General features: G+C 37.3%; 2 protein-coding genes across 2 annotated transcripts; both read left to right on the top strand.

Moving 5' to 3' along the window:
* The first annotated feature begins 826 nt into the window (after nucleotides 1-826).
* Nucleotides 827-16,868, top strand: LOC134753358 (PR domain zinc finger protein 5-like). The gene is made up of 10 exons (XM_063689237.1): nucleotides 827-1,052; nucleotides 2,043-2,150; nucleotides 3,081-3,980; nucleotides 7,172-7,257; nucleotides 8,744-8,863; nucleotides 9,293-9,400; nucleotides 10,882-11,109; nucleotides 12,318-12,429; nucleotides 13,658-13,762; nucleotides 16,475-16,868. Exons 1-10 carry the CDS (start codon nucleotides 882-884, stop codon nucleotides 16,619-16,621), a joined length of 2,085 nt encoding a protein of 694 aa, XP_063545307.1. The 5' UTR covers nucleotides 827-881; the 3' UTR covers nucleotides 16,622-16,868.
* A 1,544-nt stretch (nucleotides 16,869-18,412) lies between these two features.
* On the top strand, nucleotides 18,413-24,820 carry LOC134753286 (uncharacterized). Its single transcript, XM_063689131.1, has one exon. It carries the CDS (start codon nucleotides 18,554-18,556, stop codon nucleotides 19,385-19,387), a length of 834 nt encoding a protein of 277 aa, XP_063545201.1. The 5' UTR covers nucleotides 18,413-18,553; the 3' UTR covers nucleotides 19,388-24,820.
* Nucleotides 24,821-25,294: the final 474 nt, after the last annotated feature.

Below are 25,294 nucleotides of genomic sequence, written 5' to 3'. Positions count from 1 at the left end.
ATAGCTGCGCACGTACGACGACCACCTTACACACTATCGATGGCGAATTAAGAAGACATAATTCTCTTTGGTCTCCATGCTAAATACTTTCAAAATTTTCGATTCTTCACTTGTTTTCCGTCGCACGCTAAATTAGTAAAAATAGAAAATCCAACAACGCTTGATAAAAAGCGCCACCGCCATTGCCACACATATCCATATGTGTCATTTTAACGCGCGTTGTATAAGCGCTCGTGGGTAATGAGGCCTTACAATCTGGTAAAAAAGAGTAGAAATTAAAAAGTGGTAACAATGTAGTGTCGTCCCTTTCTTCTTAAGTGTGTGAGTGTGGAGTCTAGTTCGCTAATCATCAAATCGACTCCACACTCACGTTCGCGGCTACGCGCCGCGATTCGCGCATGGGTGTGGAGGGCCCTTAAGATTGATTTAAAAGGGACGACACTAAACTGTTGCCACTTTTTAATTTCTACTCTTTTTGCCAGACTATGTTGTATTTATGAGCACTTCAGCAGCCAGATTGTTGCAGAAACAAAACGTTTTATAAGAAGCGTGTCTTTTTACGCATGTTTTTTTACAAGCCAAGTACAGGAAAAACTTTGCTTTGATATTCTTAATTAAAAATACGTTGTCATTAGTGAGTTATGAATATTAACATAGTTTTTAGGTTTTAGTTTGTATAATACTAACAAAGTGGATCTTGGTGACTAAATAAATAAACGTTTTATTAATATTATTCTGAAAAATTACCACGTGTAATGGAGTTCATGTCATTGTCACCAATGTGATGTCATGCATTGTATTTGTTGATTTCATTTCGTGTCATTTTCATGCTATTGGCTGCAGTCTTTCGTTGATATTTTGAGACAATTTTTATTATAAAAATGGACAATATATCCCATTTAAATATGCCAGGGTTTAGCGGAGTTCAAAATTCCTCGAGATCTACAACAGTATTAAACACCTGCATTTGTTGTTTGGCAGTAAATATTCCGCTTGTGAAATTAACAAATTGTAAACACGTAGAGTTTTTTGAGTATATCCTTGAGGTTAAGGTAAGTAAAACAGGTTTCAGTGCTTAATTATCTTATTTTAGTTATTAGTAAAGTTATGACATTGCTTCATGAAAGATTCTGGTACATTTACGTTATTTTTTATTGAATACTTTATGACTGCTGGACACTAAAGGGAAGCCATTGAGTTATTTAAGGAAGCTGGTAAGTTTCAATACATTTTTGAGCGTAACACAATTTAATGTAAGTAAGTAAGGCTTATTTACTAAGTAAGTAAGTAAATACAAAAGAAAGGAATATTGGTTACATTCTGATAAAACATAAGTGTGTAGTACAAAAGCGAACTTATCCCTAAGAGGGATCTCTTCCAGTTAACCTATACTTAAAGGAGTAATTAAAAGCTATTCTTAAAGTAATTATATAATATTAAATACTTTAAACTATATATCAATAAATATATTTATATAAATACATAAATAAATAGAAATATAGTTTATCAAAGGACTGTCTCATTTCAAACATAGACATAGAGAATCATACTATCTTTGTCTTACACTAGAACTAGCACCCAAAAGAAAAGGATCAGTATAGTGTTTTTATGTTCTTATTTACTGACAACATAGTTTGACCAACTATATATATGACGGCACACATCTTCCTACCTGTCAGTAGGTTCTATGTCTGAGAGCCAGTTTTTTGAGTTTCAAAGGAGGTGGTAGCGCGTTCCAAAGCTTAGCAGAATATACAGTGAATGATTTGTTATATGATCGGTGTTTGTAAATCGGGATAGAGAGGGAAATGTAAATTTTAACATTAAGAATTTAAAACTGCTTTAACATTGTAGGATATTACATATTACACTTGTTAATTATGAAACAAAATCACTGCACTCTTCTTTTCAAACAAAAATTGTGGTGTTTTTTAATATAATCTATCAAGTTCCAATTGATACAATTTTGTTCAGAATATTTTCTGCAATAGTTCCGTTCCTTACCTTGCAAGTGTAAAAATACTATATTATTACAATTTCAGTTAGAGTATCTAGCAACGTTTGTCTGCTATGCATGTCATGGCACGCTCAAGGATATTTACCAGTTCAAGAGACAAGTGGAAGATAGTCTCTCAAATCTTAAAAAACAGGTAATATTACTTATTGAATTATAAAAAGAGAGTGGGGGCCATATAGGACTCATCTTCTCTCCTTTTTCTTCTTTTTATACTGTTACCCTCTGCTGGGGTGTAGGGCTCGAATCACATTCTTCCACTGACTCCGGTCCTGGGCAGCTACTGTATACATTAAATGTATCAGCCATAATACCACCTTGAACAGACAAGACAACAGAGCAAGGTCAATGATGTTATAAAACGCGTAGCCAGTTTGAAGTGGGAATGGGCTGGTCATATAGCACGAAAGACCGATTCGTGGAGTAAACAACTACTCGAGTGTCGACCATGGGGGGAAGAGCGTCCCCAAAGTATACCCCAGATGCATTGGGACGATGACATCAAGAGGGGAAGCAGTGGCTCCAAGTCGCACAGAACCGTGACGAATGGCGCAAAATGTAGGAGGCCTGCACCCGAAGGGTAGAAAAGGACTAAAGAGAGAAGAGAGAGACCACCTTGAAGTTGGTTTACTGAGGCCAACTAGGCCGAGACAGTTATTGGAGAAGTGGGCAGACATTTGCGGGACAGCGTTCATGCCCCCACACTCTGGGTTGTTCTTGATGCAAAGATTGTCCATTGCCATTCGATGCGGCAAGCATATTATTCTGTATGGTGCGGGGCGAGTTTTGTAAATAGTTTGAGAATGTTAGTCAAATTAGGATTTAGTTTAGTTTAGGTTAAAAAACTGTATGTTTGTACTACAATCTGTTGGCGTGCAGTTACTATACAAATTGCAGTCAGGTTGCGGTCTGTCTGTATCAGCCCTTATGTATTCATCTTTAAATGTAGATAAACTATGTTGTGTGCCTTGTGTGATAGGAATTTATTACTATGTGAAATACCTAGAAGTTTTATATTTGAAATTGAATTTTGATTCCACCCTAACATTTTTCTTGTATTTTACAGGTTAAAAACTTAAATCGGAACAGCACAAAACTTTCTAAACTCACACAAGCTGATATAGAAATATTCCACACTCAGAACTCACAGCCCCTTGAAAAGGAGGTCATCAAAATAAAAACCGAAACTGAAATCGAAATTGAACTCGAACAAGAATGCTCTGATCCCGAGAATCCATTATCGGTGATTAAAGAGAAGGATAAAGGTCCTAAAACTCCATTCTTCGTAAATCGGAATCCCGAGAATGATATCCCACTATGCGTGATTAATGAAAAAGATAAAAATCCTAATACTCCATTCTTCTCAAATATGCATCCGGAGCTTGTCCCATTGCCGCCTAAAGATCCCAGTATTTCATTCTTCTCACATAGGGATCCGGAGATTGTCCCATTACCGCTTAAAGATCCCAATATTTCATTCTTCTCACATATGTATCCGGAGATTGTCCCATTACCTGTGATTAAAGAGCCTAAAGATCCTAATATTTTATTCTTCTTACATAGGGATCCGAAGAATGTCCCAGCACCGGTGATAAAAGAGAAACATAAAGATCCTAATATTTCATTCTTCTCACATAGGGATCTGGTGACCGATGATCCATTATGGGTGAGGGCTCCGGAGAATGGTGTCCCATTACAGGGGATTAAAGAAAACAATGCAGATCCTAATGTTTCATTACCGGAGATTAATGAAAAAGATAGAGATCGTTATACTGCATTGTTTGAACGTAAATATCAAGGGAAGTTTAAATTAGTGGATATAAACGAGGAAGAAATGTGGGAGGAGAGGAGAAAAGAAGCGGCAAAAGAAAAGTATTTGAAATTGCCGTACAAATGTGAGAGTTGTGTCCGTGGGTTTGCCCTTGAGCAGAGATTGGAAGAACATATGACAACGAAACATACTGAGGTCAGTTGATTTTTAGGGTTCCGTACCCAAAGGGTAAAAACGGGAGCCTATTACTAAGACTCCGCTGTCCGTCTGTCACCAGGCTGTATCTCATGATCCGTGATAGCTAGACAGTTGAAATTTTCACAGATGATGTATTTCTGTTGCCGCTATAACAACAAATACTAAAATGTACGGAACCCTCGGTGCGCGAGTTCGACTCGCACTTGGCCGGTTTTTTTATACCACGTCGGTGGCAATCAAGCATACGGCCCGCCTGAATGATAGTTTTTAAGTTAAACTTTTAACATGTACATTAGTCTTCCCATTATTGATTAGTAATATAAGAATATAACTCACAGTTTAAGAGTCCAAGCACAGGTACTAGCAAAGATAGATATAACTCCGTAATAGATGGATACAGTCTAAGAAAAAAACGTGCCTCGAGAATCACGAAAATTTGATACTCGTTCAGAGGGCGCTACTAGTTTTGGCCTACAGTCGAATAGATGGCGTTGACGGTTTCGTTTGTTATTTAACAATTTTAACGCATATCAGTGAAAGAACATGGGTCAAAATCATAAAAATAATTATTGCAAATAAAAAAAAAAACATTTAGCCATATTTAAATACATTTTATCGTATTTTTATAAATCTTCATTTTTAATTTTAAAGTGTGTCGACAGATGGCAGTGAATTTACTGGGGTTACAAAATTTACTATGACAGTACCGCTCTAGTATAAGTTACTCTATGGTACTAGTCAAGGTTCGCGTTGGCCGACTGCCTTTTCAAAACTGCCGCACTTTGTACACAATTGTCAAACCCTACCCTCATTCTCTACTCTATACATAACATAAACATTGCATCCTTTCATTCAAATTAGGTCCATCCATATGGGCATGCAAGCCCAACTATAGATAGGTTAACTCAAACTCATACGTACAGTCGAGATCATAAATATGTATACATTTCTTCACCTTCATCCATTGCAATAAGGTGAAAAAATGTATACATATTTATGAACTCGACTGTACCATTTTTAGCCGTCTATGTTGATTGATTGGGAATATGTTCATTTGGGGGGGGGGGGGGGGGGGTCTGTGTTTTGGTCTGTCCTAGTTAATGCTGTAGGTATCTAATTTTTTTGTGCTATTACTAATCTGATAATTATTTGTTCGCATTTTCTTAATCTGACGGTTACAATATGTTACGAAATTGCAACCGTCAGATTAGCTTCTTCTTCTTCTTCTTTTAAAATTATGGCTTCAGCCCAGTGGGACTATTTCGCCAGTATCAAGGTATTGAGAGGTTTACAAACGACAAAAATTGTACGGTTGTACAAGACAGTGTACGGTGATTTGTTAGCTCTTGTAAATCGATAGCTAGACTTTACAAGAAGCACGTGGACTACCGGCCGACTCCAAGATGGTGGTTAAACGCGCTTCAAAATTAATTCTCCATTCACTGCACACTACCACATTAGTTTACTGTATAATAAGCTATCGATATTACACTTTAAACAATATTAATAAGCAAAAAACAAAGTAATTAATCACGATGCTAACTATCAAGATGGCGCTCGAACCGGAAGTCCGTCAGATTAGCTAATTGCGTACAAATAATTGTCAGATTAATTGACAACTAAGTTATAGCTTGGTCTATGGATAGTATAGAAAGGATGCCAATCTCTTATGGCAGAATTGTTGCAAAAGTGACCGCTTTCAGCTTTAAATAATAGTTCCTAATCTCTCCGGTGGCGCTAGTTAGGCTCTGGGACATGAGTATAACATGAACCATATAAGGCAACAAATAACCCGACCAAATTACGTAGGTTGTTTTTGGTAGTATTTCGGTGTATGGTGGCGCCGCCTAATTACTGTTTTTTGATGGACACTTTTCATACATAGAGATTTGGCTCCTTTATACAGTCTCCATGGCTTGGTCCAAAAGGATCAAATCCACAATCTCAACGATTTTTTAACACCCCACCAACCCCAATATTTTTTTACAAAACTGTAATCGCTTTCCTGATTGCTAGAAAAGAAAACATTATAGAACACTTACATTTAACTCAACTACACAATCGAAAACAATGACATCATATCAATATAAATTCGAACATCGATCGTCCTAGATAGTATAGATGGAATCATTTCAATTGAGCTAATGCACTTACCTGTACTAACAATGGCATTGTATTATTACAATACTATTATCTGCTTTTGTTCTCGTAGCCGCCAACTAGTTTTTTCCAAAATAAGTTAGAAGTGCATTGCAATTAGTGCATGTATTTCATTAAGTGAAATGTAAATTTCTTTTGAGATCAATAAAAAAAAATCTTTAACCACACACATGTATATTGAATTTTTAACCTTATTCCTTGTTGAATGGGATTAAAATGGTCTAAAACATGTTGTAACAAGTGGTTTTCTACAGAGTGCGTTCGTTTTGGGTGTCGACGGTTGTGAAATGCAAATAAAGTTATGTTAGCCATTATTTAGTTAGTGTATTTTGTAGTCTATTGTTTAAAAAAAAGTCGTTAATCTATACTAACATTTCAAGGCGGTTATAATCTGCTTTTACTACGAGGTAGTTATCCTAATTTGTGGTTTACCACTCAATGGCATTGTATTCTTGAGACTCTTTGAGTAAACACTGCTAAACAGGTAAGTGCATGAGGTCAGTTGAAATGATTCCATCTATACCTACTTGCGTTTAGTAGCGAATGTAGAAATAAACTCATACTAAACACTAATTAATATGTAAAGAGGCCCTAAGTCAAACGTGCACATTCGTAGGGGCTTTATCAGATAAAAACAAAATATTGATTATCTCCAAAATATATACAGTTAATTAGAATACCTAATAACTAAGTAATTAAGTAACTTAATTTAAGCTCAGAAATGCACCCTTGAATATAATATCATCAAAGAACAAAGCTACATTGATTGAGTAGGATGTGTAAAATCGAAACATTTTCGTGCTTCGAATTTAAACGGAAAACGAGATGGCGCTGTACAGCTCTTATTGTCAAAAGTTGACGTTTGACAATTCAGTGACCGCAAAACATACGGCGCAGTATAGCGCCATCTGTTTCGGATGTCAAACGTTTTCTTAGACTTTACCTCTCTATTCCAATCAATTCGTTTTGATATCATTGATCCTCATTAGATTACCTTGGCATCATGTATAAAATAAAACTGTTCACAGACAAGCGGAAGTGTCCCGTGTGTGATATGTAAGGTGTTCCATTCCGCGGCAGCTTTAGAGCTGCACACGAAACGGCACTATAGGAGGTGAGTGTAATAAGAATAAGAAATATTTATTAGTACAAAAATAATATAAAACATTGATTCATTTAGACGAACAGAATTGTGCTAAAAGGTCCTCACTCAGCTTTATGTCCCGAAGCTAAATAACGAAATAGCTATACTTACTTGATGTTTTTACTTTTCTAGTTTCCGACGCCTTTAATTTATTATTATAAGACGATTTAGCAAGTTGGGATCAACTAATATATGTCTAATTTTTTCTCAAGGAGGTGTGAGAGAGTCTTGCATAGTATATTTATAGTATATATATTTTGATAAAGGCAAAAATCAGTAAAATTACTAGCACCTTTGTAGGTAAAAATGACCATTCCTAAATATTGTAGTGTAAAAAAAAAACTCGGACTGACTAATACCAAAGATAGATATAACTCCGTAATAGATAGATACAGTCTAAGGAAAAAACGTGCCTCGAAAATCACGAAAATTTTATTCTCGATCAGAGGGCGCCACTAGTTTTGACCTACTCTCGTATAGAGGGCGCTGACGGTTTCGTTTGTTATTTATAATTTTAACGCACATCAGTGAAAGAACATGGGTCAAAATCATATAAAAATAATTACTACAAATAAAAAAATCATTTATCCATATTTAAATACATTTTAACGTATTTTTATAAATCTTCATTTTTAGTTTTAAAGTATGTCGATAGATGGCAGTGAATTTACTGGGGTTACAAAATTTACTATGACAGTACCGCTCTAGTATAAGTTACTCTATGCTACTACGAAGCAGGAGGTTCCGGGTTCAAATCCTGGTAAGGGCATTTATTTGTGTGTTTATCCCACATATTTGTTCCTGAGTTTTTGATGTTTACTATGTATTTAAGTATTTACCTATATTTATATATTATTTAAAATTTCAAAAAGGCAACTAGGCCCAAACTACAAAGTGATTTTATTAGTAGGGTAAGTAAGGGCGGTCAATGTGCGGAGTATGCACTTTAGTCTCAGGCGATGTAATAAAAAACTTTAGTACTGAACGACGTTTCAGCGTTTCACATTTGAACTCAAAACGTTTTGCACAAAAAAAGCATACTACTCGGTGAAAGAATTCCTAGACGAATGACTAAATATGTCGAAACCTTAAAATTTATTTAACGTAATTGTTTCATGACATTTCAATTTTTTAATATTTATGTTTTAATGTTTATTTGGGCACAAAATTTATAATTAAATTCAATGAAAATATGCTTAAATTATGTTCACCATAGTTCATTATATTTAATCCAATCAATAGAAACGTATTGACTTGCATATGCCTTTTAAATGTTTTATTAATTTTATAATTGTAGGTATTGTTCTTCTAATTGTAAATAATTTTTGAATATGACGATGTACAATTACTACAAATAAAATACTATATATTCGGCGGCCGGATACCGGATGTTCGGCCGACGGTCAGGCCGAATATCCGGTATCCGACCAAACAACTATCCGTTGCATCTTTAAAGGTTCGACTGTGGCGTGTGCGGAGCGCGCTACATTACAATGACCGCCGTGAAGGCTCATTACGACAAGATGCATGAGACTTCACCTATACACAAGTGCGAGGAATGTGGATATACTGCAACGTAATTATTTTGCATGTTTACTATTTTTATACATTTTTATTTTTAGTTTTAATCGTGTGTCGATAGATGGCAGTAAATTTACTATCCTATATATTCTCTTTGACCCTAGCAAATCAGAAAGAACAAACAAATTGAAGCCTTATTGTTAAGTGGCCAACCAGGGCCGGATCTAGGGTAGAGCGAGTGGAGCGGCCGCTCTAGGCGCCGGATAGCAAGGCGGGCGCCAAAATGACAAATGAGGAAAAAAAAAAGTTTTAAAAGACGCAAGTGTGACGCGGGCCTAAAATACGGTTCGTTTTGCTTTTTGGTAAAAAGCTTTAACGAAGGGCGCCAAAACCCGATGTCGCTCTACCCTGACCAAGGACTCGGGCCGGCATTGCCAATAACTATAGCAGTTACCCCAGGTAACAATTATTGTATGTTTGTCAGTTGCTACCGCGGCTTGCGCCGTCATAATCAGAGACACAAGGGCAAAGCGAGCTGCGAGCAATGTGGGAAACAATTTGTCAGCAAGTTGAGCCTCAGAGACCACGTGAAGTAAGTATCTTATGAATCCATACTAATATTATAAATGCGAAAGTCTGTCTGTCTGTCTTTCTGTCTGTGTGTTCCCTCTTCACGCTTAAATCGCTGAATCGATTTAGATGAAATTTGGCATAGAGATAGGTTGAGTCCCTGAGAAGGACATAGGATAGTTTTTATCCCGAAAATCATCCCTGAAGAAAGTAAAAAGCGGAGTAGAATTGAGATAATTAATGAAGTGCCTGCTCATTTGTGTGCATAATATGCTCAAATTGAATAATTGCTATGAGAATTTTTCCAGGCGCTATACTTACTTTAGCTGCTGTTATAACTGTTATACTAATTCCACGCAGACGAAGTCGCGGGCAAAAGTTAGTATTAGATAAAATAATTACACAAAAGCTTTGTTTTCCAAGTATACATTTATTACGTTTTGTCACAATGGCATTGACGCTTTATAAAAAAAAATCATCATTACTACTGTAAAAACTTAAAGTTTATCTTTCTCCTTTTCTTCTTCTACCGTCGACTTTAAAGGTGGAATTAAAACTTCTTACCTACATATACAAAGCTATAGCTAATCGGTAATCGTATTGTTAGGGTTCCGTACCCAAAGGGTAAAAACGGGACCCTATTACTAAGACTCCGCTTTCCGTCTGTCTGTCACCACGCTGTATCTCATGAACCGTGATAGCTAGACAGTTGAAATTTTCACAGATGATGTATTTCTGTTGCCGCTATAACAACAAATACTAAAAAGTACGGAAGTCCGACTCGCACTTGGCCGGTTTTTTTATACTGTTCACTATGGGCTCCCGACTCAAACTATGATGATTTCATTACGAAACGCTTTAGAGAAGTATAATTAATTTGACCACTCACGTCTTTCCGCTGTCAAGAGGACCAATCCTAAGGATAACATCCCTGATGGACGGATCCAAAGGAAAATGTTATATTATTACAAAAGACATTAACGGGAAATTTTTTATGAAAAACTTATACTTCCCTAATTCTGTTTAATTATTTAGTTTAGGTTGTATAAATAATGGAAGAAGTATTGTATTGTATACAATAGTGATATAATCAAACTTGTCAATCTCGTACCTTATTTAGGCCATGAAGCGATTGTATACAATACTATTACAATACATATGGTGCTACTTTACCGCACTAGTGCGATAATAAGCACATTACGTAACTATGTTGAAGATTTAAAGGGCCATATGTACTGTAAAACGTTGTACGATGCATCTATACTAATGTAATGTGCTATAATTGTTGCTGTTTTATGTATTATTATTGCTGATAGTTTTAAGTTTCGTGACGCATTGGTTCAACTGTAATGTCATGTAAACATTCTTATCAATAAAATAAATAAATAAATAAATGTGCGAATAGGTAATTCGCAACTCCCCTTTGGTCGTGTTTTAATTTATCGCCACTCGTTTCGAATTTCCTATTTTTCGCACTTGTATCGTAATTTACCATTTTCTCAGGTTATTCCACGAAGCCTCAAACCGCTCGTACACCTGCACGGTATGCTCCAAAGTGTACCGGGCCAGCACCCGCTTCCTATATCACATGAAGATCGCACACGGCCCGCCCGCGCCCGCAACCGACAGCTGGTTCTACTGCAAGCCGTGCGGCAAGGACTTTCGCTCGAAACAGGGCTTCAATTACCACCTGAAGATGTCCAAGAATCATGCCAATGAAAATGATAAAAAGTTAGTAAAGAACATGAAAATGAAAAAAAATTAAAAATGAAAATGAAAATATTTTATTACAACAAGCTGCAGCGCTACGCGTAGATTATATGCTACGTTGTTGGTTACATTTGTAATTTATTTGCCATAATTATGGTTAACACAGATGTTTTTTTTTCATTAGCCTACTTTGGTGTCCCACTGCTGGGCAAAGGCCTCCCCTCGTTTTTTCCACTCGACCCTGTCATCGGCATTTTCCCACCATTTACACACACACACACAGATGATGAGATGTTACATCGAAATATTATAGTCCAACACAATTCTGCCGACTTACTGCGTGCAAATTTTACTATAACTAAATACTTAATTACTAACATGCATTTACTCTACATTTACACTTCATAGGTTGTGTCGCTGTATTCGAGCAATGCTTATAAGATGTCACAGCAATACGATACCGATCTGTCAGTGTCAAAAATGACTTTCTGTTTTTTGACATTGACAGATCAGTATCATATCTGTGTGACATCTTATTTAAAGGCATTGTTCGAATTGGGCCGTAATACCCACACAACGGGTCTCTATTATTTCTTATAAAGATTTAAGTCATAATGTATTGTTTGTCCACATTTTCGGTAGTCATAATTTGGTTTTTGTCAGAAACGCGTAACTTTTCAGGATTGCCATAAAACAAACAACCTATCTATAGGATAACCTTAGGAAAATTCTGAAAAGTTAACGATTTCAGAATTATGACTAATGATAATATGACAATCATTACATTATGACTTTCAATAATCAGAAACACGGAACTGCGCTCCAGAACTCGAGTTGTAGATGTAGGTGTCCAGACCGCTAAGCTTAAGTGGGACTGGGCTGGGCATGTCTGCCGCATGCACCCTGAAAGGTGGGCCAAAATGGTTACCGAGTGGGACCCACGGAACACCATAGATGGTGCTGGCCGGGGTGCAGGCAGGCCGCAAAGGAGATGGCGGGACGACTTGGACGCATTTTATCCGAATTGGCGGGACACTACAAACGACAGGGTCGAGTGGAGGAAACGAGGGGAGTCCTTTGCTCAGCAGTGGGACACTAAATTAGGCTAGTAAAAAAAAAAAAGTCAAACAAAGGGACCCCCCACAACCCAAGCCAGTATATAATATTTATTTATTAAGGATAGTAGACTTTGTTTTGACGTGTATATTAAAAAAAGATATATATTTTAGATTCGTATGTAGCGAGTGCGACGCGCGCTTCTTTACAAAGCAGAAGCTGCAAGAACACGTCGAGTGGGAGCACCGCAAAAACTACCAGCACAAGTGCGACGAGTGCGATAAAGTATGTAATAGCTATATTTTTTAAATATTTGTCCCATCTACTTAACAGCGTACTAAATAAAACAAAGAAGTTCCATTAGGTTTGCCGCAAATCGCGATAGTAAACAGTCTTTATAACTATATTGAAGCTCCAACGGATTATCGACTCTATATCTATGAACAATAGATTATAAGTTTAATAATAGATAAAGGACCACACTTGGTTGGTGGTTGGTTGGTTGGTCTTAGTTTGACTACCATTTCGTATGTATCTCTCTCAGTTACTTAAAGGTTAGCTGGAAGAGATTAGAGATTATGTCAACATTTATGTGTCTGTTTGACCTAATGGTTGACTGGTAGAGAATGCCTTTTGGCATTAAGTCCGACATTTGTACATTTTGCTGTGTTTGTGCAATAAAGTTTAAATATATAAATAAAATAAATAAGAGATCCCTTAAGGGGATAAGTTCGCCTTTGTACACATTTACTGTGTTTTCTCTGTGTTATGTACTTGTTTTGTGCAATAAAGTGTTTACTACTACTACACTAATAGTGTTCTTAAACTTTAAAAGAAAACTGACTTTTTTTTATACTACGTCGGTGGCAAACAAGCATACGACCCGCCTGATGTTCAGCAGTCTCCGTAGCCTATGTACGCCTGCAACTCCAGAGGAGTTACATGCGCGTTGCCGACCCTAACACTCCTCTCCCTCGAGCTCTGGCAACCTTACTCACCGGCAGGAACACAACACTATGAGTAGGGTCTAGTGTTATTTGGCTGCGGTTTTCTGTAAGGTGGAGGTACCTCCCCAGTTGGGCTCTGCTCTAGATCTGGAATGACATCCGCTGTCCTGTGCCCTACCACACAAAGCGAGATGTCATTCACAGTGCCCATACCTCTCTTTTGAAACAATAACAATAACAAAACAATAAAAAAATGTCATTATTGTCAGTGTATCTTAAAACGTATAAAAGTTGCCCAAACAACGCTTTATTACGGAGTTCCGTTGGTTATTTTGTAATCTACATCAGCAGTTTCAGTTTCATAAATGATGTTTCTTCAACTTCAAGTACAATTGTCACTAGTCACTACTATCATAGAGACAACAAGTTACTATACTTTTCAAACTTCAGAAGTTCCATTTTATCTTGAGTGCCTTCTTTTCGATAGTGAGGTATGAGTTACAGCTATAAAAAAACCATGTGTGTCTGCCTATAATCCTATATACTTTATTTTATTTTTTCTTCAGGTATTCAAAAACATTAGTGCGCTGAACATACACATAAAACAGGTTCACGAGAAAAAAACACTACCCCGGAATAAGATATGCGATCACTGCGGCCAAGCGTTTACGGTTAGTATTGTATGGGTTAATATGTTTTAATGAACTCTTTGACCGCCAAAGACAGCCATAGACGCGCACGGGTACGATTTAATACAAATCTGTGTCAAAATGTTTGAAGGCAGCCGCCTCACAAGCTTAGACAAAACGCCAGTTACGGAAAGAGAGACCTAAGCCCTCCTATGTGTACACGTTCAACGCAGCTGGCCAACTTTATTATCACACGTGCAATAGAGTATAAAAGAGCAAGTTCGCCTTGGCCAGCCACATTAGGGCTCACGCTAGACAACGTCCATAATTTTTATCGGGTCGCCGTCATCGAAAACGATGAGGAAAACTATATATAATACAAATCTGCGTGCGTTAGATGAGGTTCATGATGGTGCATTGTTAAAAACGCTTTTCTAGTTTACAAATACGCCGATAATAACTGCAAGCCTGACGTCAGTCATCATTAAAATTAATTTTGGAATTTCTATCGAAACACTGTTACAACATGTGTCGGAAAAAAAGTAAAATAATGAAATTTAATCACGTCGCGATAGACCCGTTAATTACATTAATTATGTTAACATGTATTTGTGACTTAGCCACGAAATATTGATTTAATATTTGCATTCTTTTATTAAGTACTATGTTATTACCTATCACCGAAGCTGACAGTGCAAAAAACCTGGGTCTCATTATGGATGGCGAGCTGCGTTATGTTGAACATATTAATTTGAAAATTCGAAATGCCTTCTACAGACTCAAGGTATTATATAATATCCGTAAATACCTATCAGTTAAGGTGAGAGAGATACTAGTGGAATCGCTGGTACTCTCGCAATTTAACTATGCGGACGTGGTATACGGACCAAGACTTTTGGCGGTAACAAAAAAAGCTGTTCAACGGGTACAAAACGCATGTGTTCGTTTCTGTTATGAGGTTCCCAGACGAGCACACATTACTCCATTTCTTAACGAGAAAAAAGTGCTAAACATGGAGAACCGAAGGCAGTAACATCTAGCTTACACAGTTAGGAAGGTTTTAGAGTTCCAGAGGCCCTACTATCTGTATGAAAAGCTAAAATGGGTCAAGGACTCACGCACCAGGCCACTGAGAAGCTGCACCAAACTTATCGTACCCAGGCATGAGACAGCGTTCTTCAGAGGGAGTTTCAAATTTGCTGCTGCTAAAGTCTGGAATGACCTGCCACCACCACTCCGTGAGCCTATACAGCTTTCTCAATACAAACGGTTACTACAGGCACATCTATTAGCCAAGCAGAGCGAAGGATACCCTCCCTCCTAACAACGGTGATTCATGCAAACAGATCACTCAAACATACACAAACACACACACACACACACACACACACACACACACACACACACACACACACACACACACAGGCACTCACATAACCGCGAGCATTCCTAATGTCTAGTTATTATTTTTATTAAAATGTCATGTTGTTTCCTTATGTTATAAGTTTCCATTTTGTAATTTAACTTGTTATTATTATCTTTCATTGTTCCTATTTTAATGACCATAGCATCAATTGTACTTAATTACGAGCACAGATGTTATCATTGTAATTGATATAGTTAATAATTATGCTACCCTCCGGCCGTCCTAGTCTGGGACCGGTCTGAAAACCAGCGCCGGGCATCTTGGCCCGGCACACGCTGAGACTGGAAACCCTTTGCCCAATTGTTTGTACTTACTTATAAATTAATAATTGTTTTTCTTATTCTTGTTTTATGTAATTTTATTTTATTTTTCTTTTGTACTTTTATTTCATTTTCTTTTGTACTTGATAATGTGGCAATAAACAATTCTTATTCTTATTCTTATTAAAAATAGTAAAAACTTTTTTTTAACCCATATTCTGCAAATATCATTCATTCATTCATATGCAAGGGACAAGGGATGCTTTTCTTAAGTTTTTTTAAACTATACTTCTAATACCTCCAATTATGGATGGTATAGAAAGGATGCCTATCTCTTATGGCAGAATTGTTGCAAAAGTGACCGCTTTCAGCTTTAAATTAAGTTTATTTTTAAGTTAACCGTAGTTATAAGTTTTAATTAACAACTAACAAAATATTATGGACCATGTTTGTCTGAAATAAATGAATTTTATTTTATTTTATTTATTTTTATTTTAAATAATAGTTCCTAATCTCTCCGGTGGCGCTAGTTAGGCTCTGGGACATGAGTATAACATAAGGCAACAAATAACCCGACCAAATTACGTAGGTTGTTTTTGGTAGTATTTCGGTGTATGGTGGCGCCGCCTAATTACTGTTTCTTGATGGACACTTTTCATATATAGAGATTTGGCTCCTTTATACATATAGTCTCCATGCCTCCAATGGCTCCAAATGCTCCAATGTGTAGTCTATGGTACGTATTAAACGAAGTTGTTTTTCTGCTTTAATTACAATTAAAACCTGGCTAAATATAATCTTACTACTCCAGTGTGACAGTACTGAAACAGATCATGGCCACTAACGTTCAAATGTCAGGTATTAGCCTCTGTGCCGCTGTGTCCGCATGTAAGTCGTTAAAATACACCTCGTCTCCACAGTACTCTCGTATTTTGGGCCTCCAAATACCGGCCCTTTCGCAATACCGGTATACCGGTATTGACGACTTCAATACCGGGATCCCGGGATTGGAAGCCCTACTCGTATTGCATTTATCTTTCAGTTAATTTATTATGTTGTTGTTTACAGGCGACGGGGCTCTTGCTCGTACACATCCGCACGCACACCGGCGAGCGGCCGCTCTCGTGCGCGCACTGCCCGGCCACCTTCGCGCACCCCGCCGCGCTTTACACGCACAACAAGTTAAAGCACAAACAGAAGAAAACGTTGACTTGAGATATTACTTTATTCTCATTCATTTGTATCTAAAGTCGCGATAAAGTCAGGATGGCCGTGTCTGATTTTAGTATATGTACTTATTATTTTATGACATATCATATTCATATATTAGTATAAAGCATACATTGTCAAAATATTGCAGCTACATAATCATCAATAGTATCATTGCAATGATTAATACAACTTGGGTAAAAATTTATTCAATCAGATTGTGCTTTGTTATTTTACTACAGGATACGAATAAAGCGATTTAAGCGATATATTGAAATGTTTGTTTGTTTTAATACTATACTATCAGCGATATTTACTAACCCAACCTAGAAGCCGCACTGTTCGGTGACCTTCGCTCACACCCGGAACACGACGCTAACTTGAGATAAATTTGAATCCGAGGACGTGTTATAATCAGGAGGGCCGTGTCGAATAGTAGTAGATTTATCACCCATCTGTGATCTGTGTTATTCTATTAAAGATAAAGCGATTGGCTAAAACGTATGTTTACAACATAATATGACGGCAGATCATTTACTAACCTAACATAGAAGTTCTGTCTGACGACCTTCGCGCACTCTGCCGCGTTTTACACACAGAGAAAACTACGTTGACTTGAAGAATGAGAGCGCATTAAAATCAGGATGGCCGTGTCGAATTGCGGTAGATTTATGACGGCGCCATTTTTGTTATAAATAAACAGCAAGTTAATGGGCACACAGAAGACTAATGTTGAGATATTTCCAGGCTAAGTACTTCGAGATAAAACGGAGACCGAAAGAGAAGTCAGTTAGGTAGTTGACAATTTTTTTTCACTTCTCTTGCTCGTAAAGTTCTCCTTTGTGCTAGATGTAGGCTGCACAAAATGCTACTTTTATGCTCTAGTGCACAAAGTAATATTTTTTTAAAGACTAAGACAATCAAATCACTGCCATAGTACACAATAAAACATAATCGGATAATATTGTTATTCCACTTAATTTGGGCCGTTTTTTTAATAATCCGTGTTTTATATATTACTAAATCATTAAAATCTTACAATACCGCATAGTTATTACAGAAATAAACTACAAAATGTAGTTATAATTTGGCAGTATGAATAAAGACTTAAAGCTCCCTCCACACGAATTGCGGCGCGAAGCCACGAACGCGGGTGTGGACAGTTCGCTAATCAGCGAAATCGATACCACACTCGCGTTCGCGGCTTTGCGCCGCGATTCGCGCACGAGTGTGCAGTGGGCTTAAGGTAAATATCACGTGTTAAAAATAAAAGAATATTGGCGGGAAGCTCTTGTTGCGGCTTTGCAATTTGTTGCTGTTGTACGATTGTTATTTTATTTGTTTGCCATTGTTTTATTTTACTCACAATCGAAGTGAAAAGCAGTGTGTATAACTCAAGCACAAACGCCTATTTTTATCCTCGGCTATATTGGTCCTCTCTGCCGCTCGGACCAATAAATTGCCTCGTATATAAGTAAATCGCTTTGTGCCTTGTGCCCTTGTTGTACAATCTACTATTCTGTACTGTTATAATTTTTTTACATATCCTATTTTAGATATGCTTTTTATTCTGATTCAACACCATTTCTTTTATATTTTTAAAATTACAACTCGTTGAGGAGGTGCTGAAGGTCCCTCCACACGCGTTCGCGGCTTCGCTTGGAGGGATGGTGGAGGGCCTTGAGAAGTTGGAACAAAAAGTACCACTGTTTGGCGTTTAGTTATTCCAAATTGCTCAAAATTATTTGTTATCTATGGATACTCTGTGCTGTGGCATTCATTTCATTTCATTTTATGTCAATTAGTAAATATGGCGTCGCCATTTAGAAACTATTTGTCGAGTTTGTGTTCATAAATGAGTTGATTGACGCCTGTTTTACAAAGACTGCAGTATTAGCAAGCTAATTGAAGAATATTTCAAGTTATCAAACTATCAAGATGAACGTTCAAGTCCAAGAAGTGCATGTTTTGAACCCAGTTCGTCCCGACCATACAATCCTACAAAATGCCCTGGTTCAGTTACAAACACCTCAGGAGCAGCAACAAATGCAGCAGCCGATGACAGCTACGATAAGCGTAGAAGTACAATCGCTGTCCAGCGGAAAGTCAAAGGTTAAAACCAAAACGGAGAAAAAAGAGAAGAAAAAAGAGGCGATTGACGGGCAAGCCCGAGAGATAATTTTCAAGGTTATAAAATTTTTTGAAACCGAAAAACAAAATAGAGGCTACTCGTTTCCGGTCGAAAATGTCGTGAAACGAGCTTGCGCGGCCACAGGCTTGTCAGAAAGTACTATAAAGCGTATTAAAAGGGACGGGTTGAGAGCCGAAGCTACGCAAACGCGAATTCCGGGCCCGAAGAAAAAACGAGTCAGAAAAACCAAAGTGCAGCTCGACTACTTCCAACTGTGCGCGCTCCGCGGCATAGTTAACAGCTACTCTGTGAGGAAAGAAGTCCCGACGCTTAGTAAAATCCTAGCAGCAGCCAAACACGAGCTGAACTACAGAGGGGGTAAGGAGAGTCTAAGGTTAATATTGTTGAATAAGCTCGGTATTAAGTTTAAGAAGTGTGAGAAGAAGAATAAGAAGCCTCCGGAGTTGCCGCAGCAGGCTCCGCAGCCACAACCGCAGCAACAACAACAGCAGCAACAGCAACAACAGATGCCTCAGGTCCAGCACATGATGGCTCCCCCACTCATGCCTCCGATGAAGCCTTTAGAGACGCAGTGTGTCTATGCCAACATGATGCAGCAGGTGCCTCCAGTCTCATACTAGACTTTAATAAAACTAAGCTTGTAACTAGTATGAACTGCCAGATTTCTCATTTCATAAATGTATGGCTAGATTAGAATAGAAGCAGGTATTATTTTGCTTTTAATGCAATTGCATTCTTCATTTGATGCATCTGATTTTATGAGTACATGGATTTTTTGCAGTTCCTCTGCATCAAAACTATATACCTGAGACATATATGTGACGTTTTCAACCAAAAGGTACCAAATTGACGCTTGTTGATAAGGTTGATTTCTAATTGAAGCTATATGGAAATAGTGCCTTACTGACAAGCGACAATAAGTACCCTTTTGGTTGAAAATGGCACATATGTAGTATGTATATCATATCATATCACATTTTGCTGTGTGATGGTTTTTATGAGTCTCATGTATTGTTATGTCTAGTGTACTCTAAGCATAAAGCAATTTGCATAGGCAAGTGAGCAAAGCAACTAAAAGCATTAATACTGATATGTTTGTATACAATGGCAGATTATGGTGTTAGTACGAGTATGTGAATAGCCGGGTCAACACAGAGCGAGCACATGCGCGAGGCAACTTCCTCGCGCCTAAAACGGCCAGTGTAGACGTGCCTTGGCCGAGGCGGCGCGCGCAAGGCACGTCTAAAAATGTCGATACAACACGCGCGACGTCTACACTGGCCGTTTTGCCCCGTGTGGACCCGGCTAATAGGGTATTTGACTATTAGTGAAATCAGTTTCTTCTTTCTGCACAAATGATTTCGCTACTATGGAATTTACATGAAACACTAGCATGCGACGTCACAATCAAATTACTTACTCTTTATAATTTTATACGAGTTTAAAAATAGAAATTTAAAAATAACTGCTGTCTATGTTTCTCTATTAATCTTCTGGTGATTTATTTCATGCATGGTGTAAAATAATTTATTTTGAATACAGTCAAATACCCTATTGCCTTTGTCAGGGGTCAGCAAACTTTTGAGGAGTCGAATCATCAATTTTAAGGATCCCAAAGAGCCTCATATCGTGGTTTCAGTGGTCTAAGAATACTAGGTGTAATTTTTTTGAGTGACGAAGGTTACAATTGTACCTCCAAAGAGTTGAGCTGCGGTTTACTGACTCCTGGCCTAAGTGGATACTTGAATAGAAAAATCTAACTTTCCAGTAGTATGTTACAAAATAGTCTGATTTAATCTTACATATTGAGAAAGATTGACATAATGCAATGTTGAAATAGGGGATACTACTGCAATGTTCTGCCACCAGAGTGCAGCACTAGCCTTTTTAGTAAACCATAGAGTAACTTATACATACTGTACCTTTAACAGGTATTTGACAAGTTTTCAGAGATAATAAAATATGACACTGATGCATCACGGCGGTTTGTTTACAGAGGACCTACCGGGAAACGCGTATCCGAAATTTCGCTATCTGCCTCTTTATCGCTCCAATATGCAAGAGTGACAAAGATGTTAGATAACGAAATTTCTAACGAAAATCTTTAGATTATGGTAGTGGCGCCCCCTACGCAGAGTTTCGCGTAATATTCCCTATTCGAGTGGAATGTAGTGTGAAAAACCAATTTATTTTTATGTGTATTTTCATCATGAACTATCATTACCTATCAAGTATGATTTTATTATATGTGCATTCTGGATTATTATATTTTTGTAATTATGGTCAAATGTCATACAAATGTTATAATCGGCAAAAAGATAACCATTTTTATATATTTCATTGTATTAATTGTTAGATTTATATGAAATAGATGTACAAATATTATTCATAGTTTTTGTACAGTAGTTATTGCATTATGTACCAACAAAAAATGCAGGTTTTACATGAGAATTGAATTAATCACTGTCATACTGTCCAATTTTACCCTATGATTTAATTTATGGGACAAAAAAACATGGATTTTTAAGCCATAAAAAGATTTATGGGTTTTACCTAATTTAAAATGATTTAACAATATCAATGCTTATAGCAAGTTAAGACAAAGATAGTCGTAAAACAAGAAGATTTTGAAAGCTAGTATCTCAACATTAAGCCTAAAGCGAGGTTTAGACTAGCAAAAACTTGCATGCAATTTTCATTACATTGCGGTATCTGATAAACATTTTGAATGCAGTTTGCCTCAGTAGTCGGCAATGTAACGTAAATTGAATGCAAGTTCTTGCTAGTCTAAACCTTGCTTAAGGTTTAACTTTAGAAATTTTTATAGATCTATACCTAACTAAGCAAAATATCAACATTTAAAACTTTCACGTTTTGAACACATATTATTATTTTGCTGGGACGTCAGTTAGCCGCGACCACGACCAGTGAAAGCTGTGTCGATACGGTAAATAAAGGTAACAAAATAAATTCGCGATAGACCCGATTGTAAATGTGTAAAATATTAGAGGGAACTCGCTCCAAAATTGAAAATAATGAGAAAATCTGGTAAATGTGTATAAACCATGCTTGTATATCGCAGATGCTAAAACTACAGTTTGACTGCCCCAATTTTTCTAAAAGATCTGTCATTTGGGACATTTTCAATCAAGTGGTACCACATTGTCGCTTGTCGATAAGGTTGATTTCTAATTGAAGCTATATGGAAATAGCGCCTTACTGACAAGCTACAATAAGTACCCTTTTGGGTGCAAAATGGCACATTTCAGTGTTAAAGCAGGATGATTTACTTACAAATGTGCAAGCCGTGGAAAGTTTCAAGAAAGTCAGAAAAGTACTCGGAAATTTCATAGGAAATTGAGGAACACGCAAATCAAAATATTTCATAAAATAATTTGATTTGTTTCCTAGTTGGAAATTGGGGAAATTTTCATTTTGGAAACATAAAATTACAATCCCCATACAATATGAGACGTTTCCGAAAATTTTCAATGTTGAAATTTCTAAATTTTGGAAACTTTCCGACGCCACATCATTACAGTATTTACTACCCAACCATCAATTGGCCAACTATACTGTAATTTTAGTATCTGGGACATAAAACATAGCTTCATTAACCTTTTCGACGCCGTGTCAAACACAAAAGCTGTCACTCGGACGCCACGTCAGCACGTCACCGAAGTGTCAAAACTGAAATTGAACTTTATGCACATGTACGTTGGTCTATGTTGCTCTGTGGTCTTTGACCGATTAATCCGTCTTTGGCGTTGGACCTGCGGTACCGATATATCCGTCATTGGCGTCCAAAAGGTTAATTAAAGACCCAATTTACAACGCAAACGAAACTTTAAACTGAGAGTACAGTCGCCATCAGATATATCGGAGCGGCCGAGGTGCTCACAAATATCTATTGTCAAGGCGCTAGAGTGTGTGCTCAGATATTTTTGAGCACCTCGCCCGCTCTGATATATTATCTGATGGCGACTGTCCGACTCTAAGTTTTTTTTAGAGGGGCGCGCAGTTTAATGCTTGATTTCCTCCTACGCTGACGTCGGTAGCTGACGTCGATCGAGCATACGAATTAACACAATGTTCCCCCACAATGGCCCCCGCACAGCGACGCTGATGTCCGCGGCAGATTTTTCTTCCGACGGTACGCTCGACAGACGTCAGCGTAGGAGAAAATCAGGCCTAATAGTTTTTGTACATCAGAACCTACACGCTTTTAATTTATCTTATTGGGTCTTAAAGATAAGGTAGCTAATAAAATTATCTACTTTTTTAGAGAAATTTGTTACTAGCTATCACTTAAAAAAACGCAACTGCGTTTTTGTAAACTTTTTGTCGTTGGATACCCTATTTACAGCCTTGAACTATGTAGACAGGAAAGATTTGAGTCCTTCCGTATAAAAAGGGACCTTAGAACGATTGACGATGAGGCTGCACAAACCGCCAGTCCGCCTAGGGTCCTTTTATATGGAGCGACACATTAGTATTTTAGTACGATAATTATGGGCTATAAAATATTAGTAAGTCATTGCAAAACACTTATAGACCATTCAAATTTAAAGTGTAGATATGTGTCATTTTAAAAAAGGGACGTCGAAGATCCATTGAGCAGTTCCGGTCCTAATCCTGATGATCTTATTTTCGAATTTTGATAAGATGAAAACTACAAACTACCAGAAATTTATTCTCATGGGAATTATATTAAACGCTTGAAAAAATGAGACAAGCAATGTAAGGTCCCTTTTGGGAATGACATGTTGGCTTTACACCACATATATTTGTATAGTCGCACCAAGTTAACTCTGCATGCCATTTGCTATGATAAAGCGTGGCGATGTCATCATCAATGTCACATTTTAATAACAAAACTTCCGTGAGACACAGACATATTAAATATATTAATAACGGGTCACTCACGTATTTTAAGTCGAAAACGCTCGACATGTTTCACTCCGTTTCCGTTTCGTCGACGCAAGCTCCTGATGACGCTCTTCGGTACCGAGTGAAACATGTCGAGCGTTTTCGACTTAAAATACGTGAGTGACCCGTTATTAATATATTTAATATTAATGTCACATTTCTATCTTAATGACATTCCTCACTTTGTTCTGTTCTTCTTCTTTATCGGTCCCTCATTACTGAGGATCGTGACCACTTGGTTTTGCAGCTCCTGTGATTTGTCTCCATCAAATTGTTGGTTGTTCTACTTGTTCTGTTCAAGTGCAGAGTTAGCTTAGACAGACTCTTTCGTACCTACTGATTATTTTGTGTGTTCAAATTCTGGAAAGATCTAAGTCCCCGGCAAGCTCGGCCGAATTTCACTTTCCCATACAATCGGAGTTTTGTTCTCATTTTAAAACTACGTGTTGGATTGTAATTAAACTGCACATACAATGACATGAGGTATAGTCCTGTAATTAGTTTATATAGCACCAGTTTAAAACAAACGAAATACGAGCAAAAACAAGTTTTGTATGAAAAACTTAAATTTGCTGCATTTTTTTTACTATGATACCTGAAGCTACATAAACTAATTACATACATAGATATACCTTATCCTATTGTAAGTACAAAGTTTCAGAGCAATCTAGTTAGTCGCTTTAAAATGAGAGCGTAACGAAGTTTGTATGGAGAACCGAACTTGCCGGGGACTCTAAAACTCCCGTGAGACTCTGACATTAAAATGTGGCATTGTCTATGAAAACGTACCATATTGTCGATGGCGCTTACACCGCACTCCATCGCACGGCGTTGCATTTGTATCGGAGCATCGATATAAATTTTAAAATGGCGGAAGTGCCATCGATAATAAGGTCCCTTTTCATAGATAACGTCACAAATATATTTATAACGGGTCACTCACGCGATTTAATCCGCTTGACATCCTTGCGTGAGTGACCCAATTTGAAATGGATTTCAGTAGAGCTAGTTAACCCGACCCTCGAATACATTCATTATATTAATGATAGACTAGGATAAGAAGGCTGAGTTTTACATTATGTATCATAATTATTTTTACTATAAATAAAAGTAAAGAGTTGACATATATGTATTTTTATTTACACTTTACCCGTCCAGAATCATATTGCAGATTACTTTACAAACATTGAAATATTATTACTAACTTATAGAACCTTAGAGGATATAACCAAACGGAGACGCCTCGTCTGTAATTTTCTGTACAAAAAGTGCCGATTTTTGCGGGGGAGGCATAGACATAGTATATACAAGTAGTTATAGGCATGAAACCGAGCGACCAGGGGTAAGAGAAATACATATTCATGTTTTGACAGTTTCATGTATGGCAGCATAATCCTTTTTCTCTTTCACTCTTATAAATTTCGGTATTTCGCCATCGCCTCCTTGTTATGATGCCATAACCCGACCATGAAAAAATGCCCGGTCGGTGATAAAGACAAAGCATGGCACTATTTTCTCTTTCCTCTTATAGGAATCGCAATAAGACTATCTTTCTCTATCAAAGAGTGTCAGGCCCTTGTGTATGACCATTGGCCGAC

The sequence above is a fragment of the Cydia strobilella genome, chromosome 26 (assembly GCF_947568885.1).
Source record: "Cydia strobilella chromosome 26, ilCydStro3.1, whole genome shotgun sequence".
In the NCBI taxonomy this organism is placed as follows: domain Eukaryota; kingdom Metazoa; phylum Arthropoda; class Insecta; order Lepidoptera; family Tortricidae; genus Cydia; species Cydia strobilella.
The sequence above is the reverse complement of the archived record's forward strand: the minus strand, read 5'-3'. Positions and strand labels throughout refer to the sequence as shown.

Excerpts from the sequence above, each read along its gene's own strand:
- LOC134753358 (XM_063689237.1), top strand. The coding sequence starts at position 882 with ATGGACAATATATCCCATTTAAATATGCCAGGGTTTAGCGGAGTTCAA. Across the intron at positions 3,981-7,171 it reads TGACAACGAAACATACTGAG|ACAAGCGGAAGTGTCCCGTG; the intron begins GTCAGTTGATTT and ends AACTGTTCACAG. Across the intron at positions 7,258-8,743 it reads ACGAAACGGCACTATAGGAG|GTTCGACTGTGGCGTGTGCG; the intron begins GTGAGTGTAATA and ends GCATCTTTAAAG.
- LOC134753286 (XM_063689131.1), top strand. The coding sequence starts at position 18,554 with ATGAACGTTCAAGTCCAAGAAGTGCATGTTTTGAACCCAGTTCGTCCC.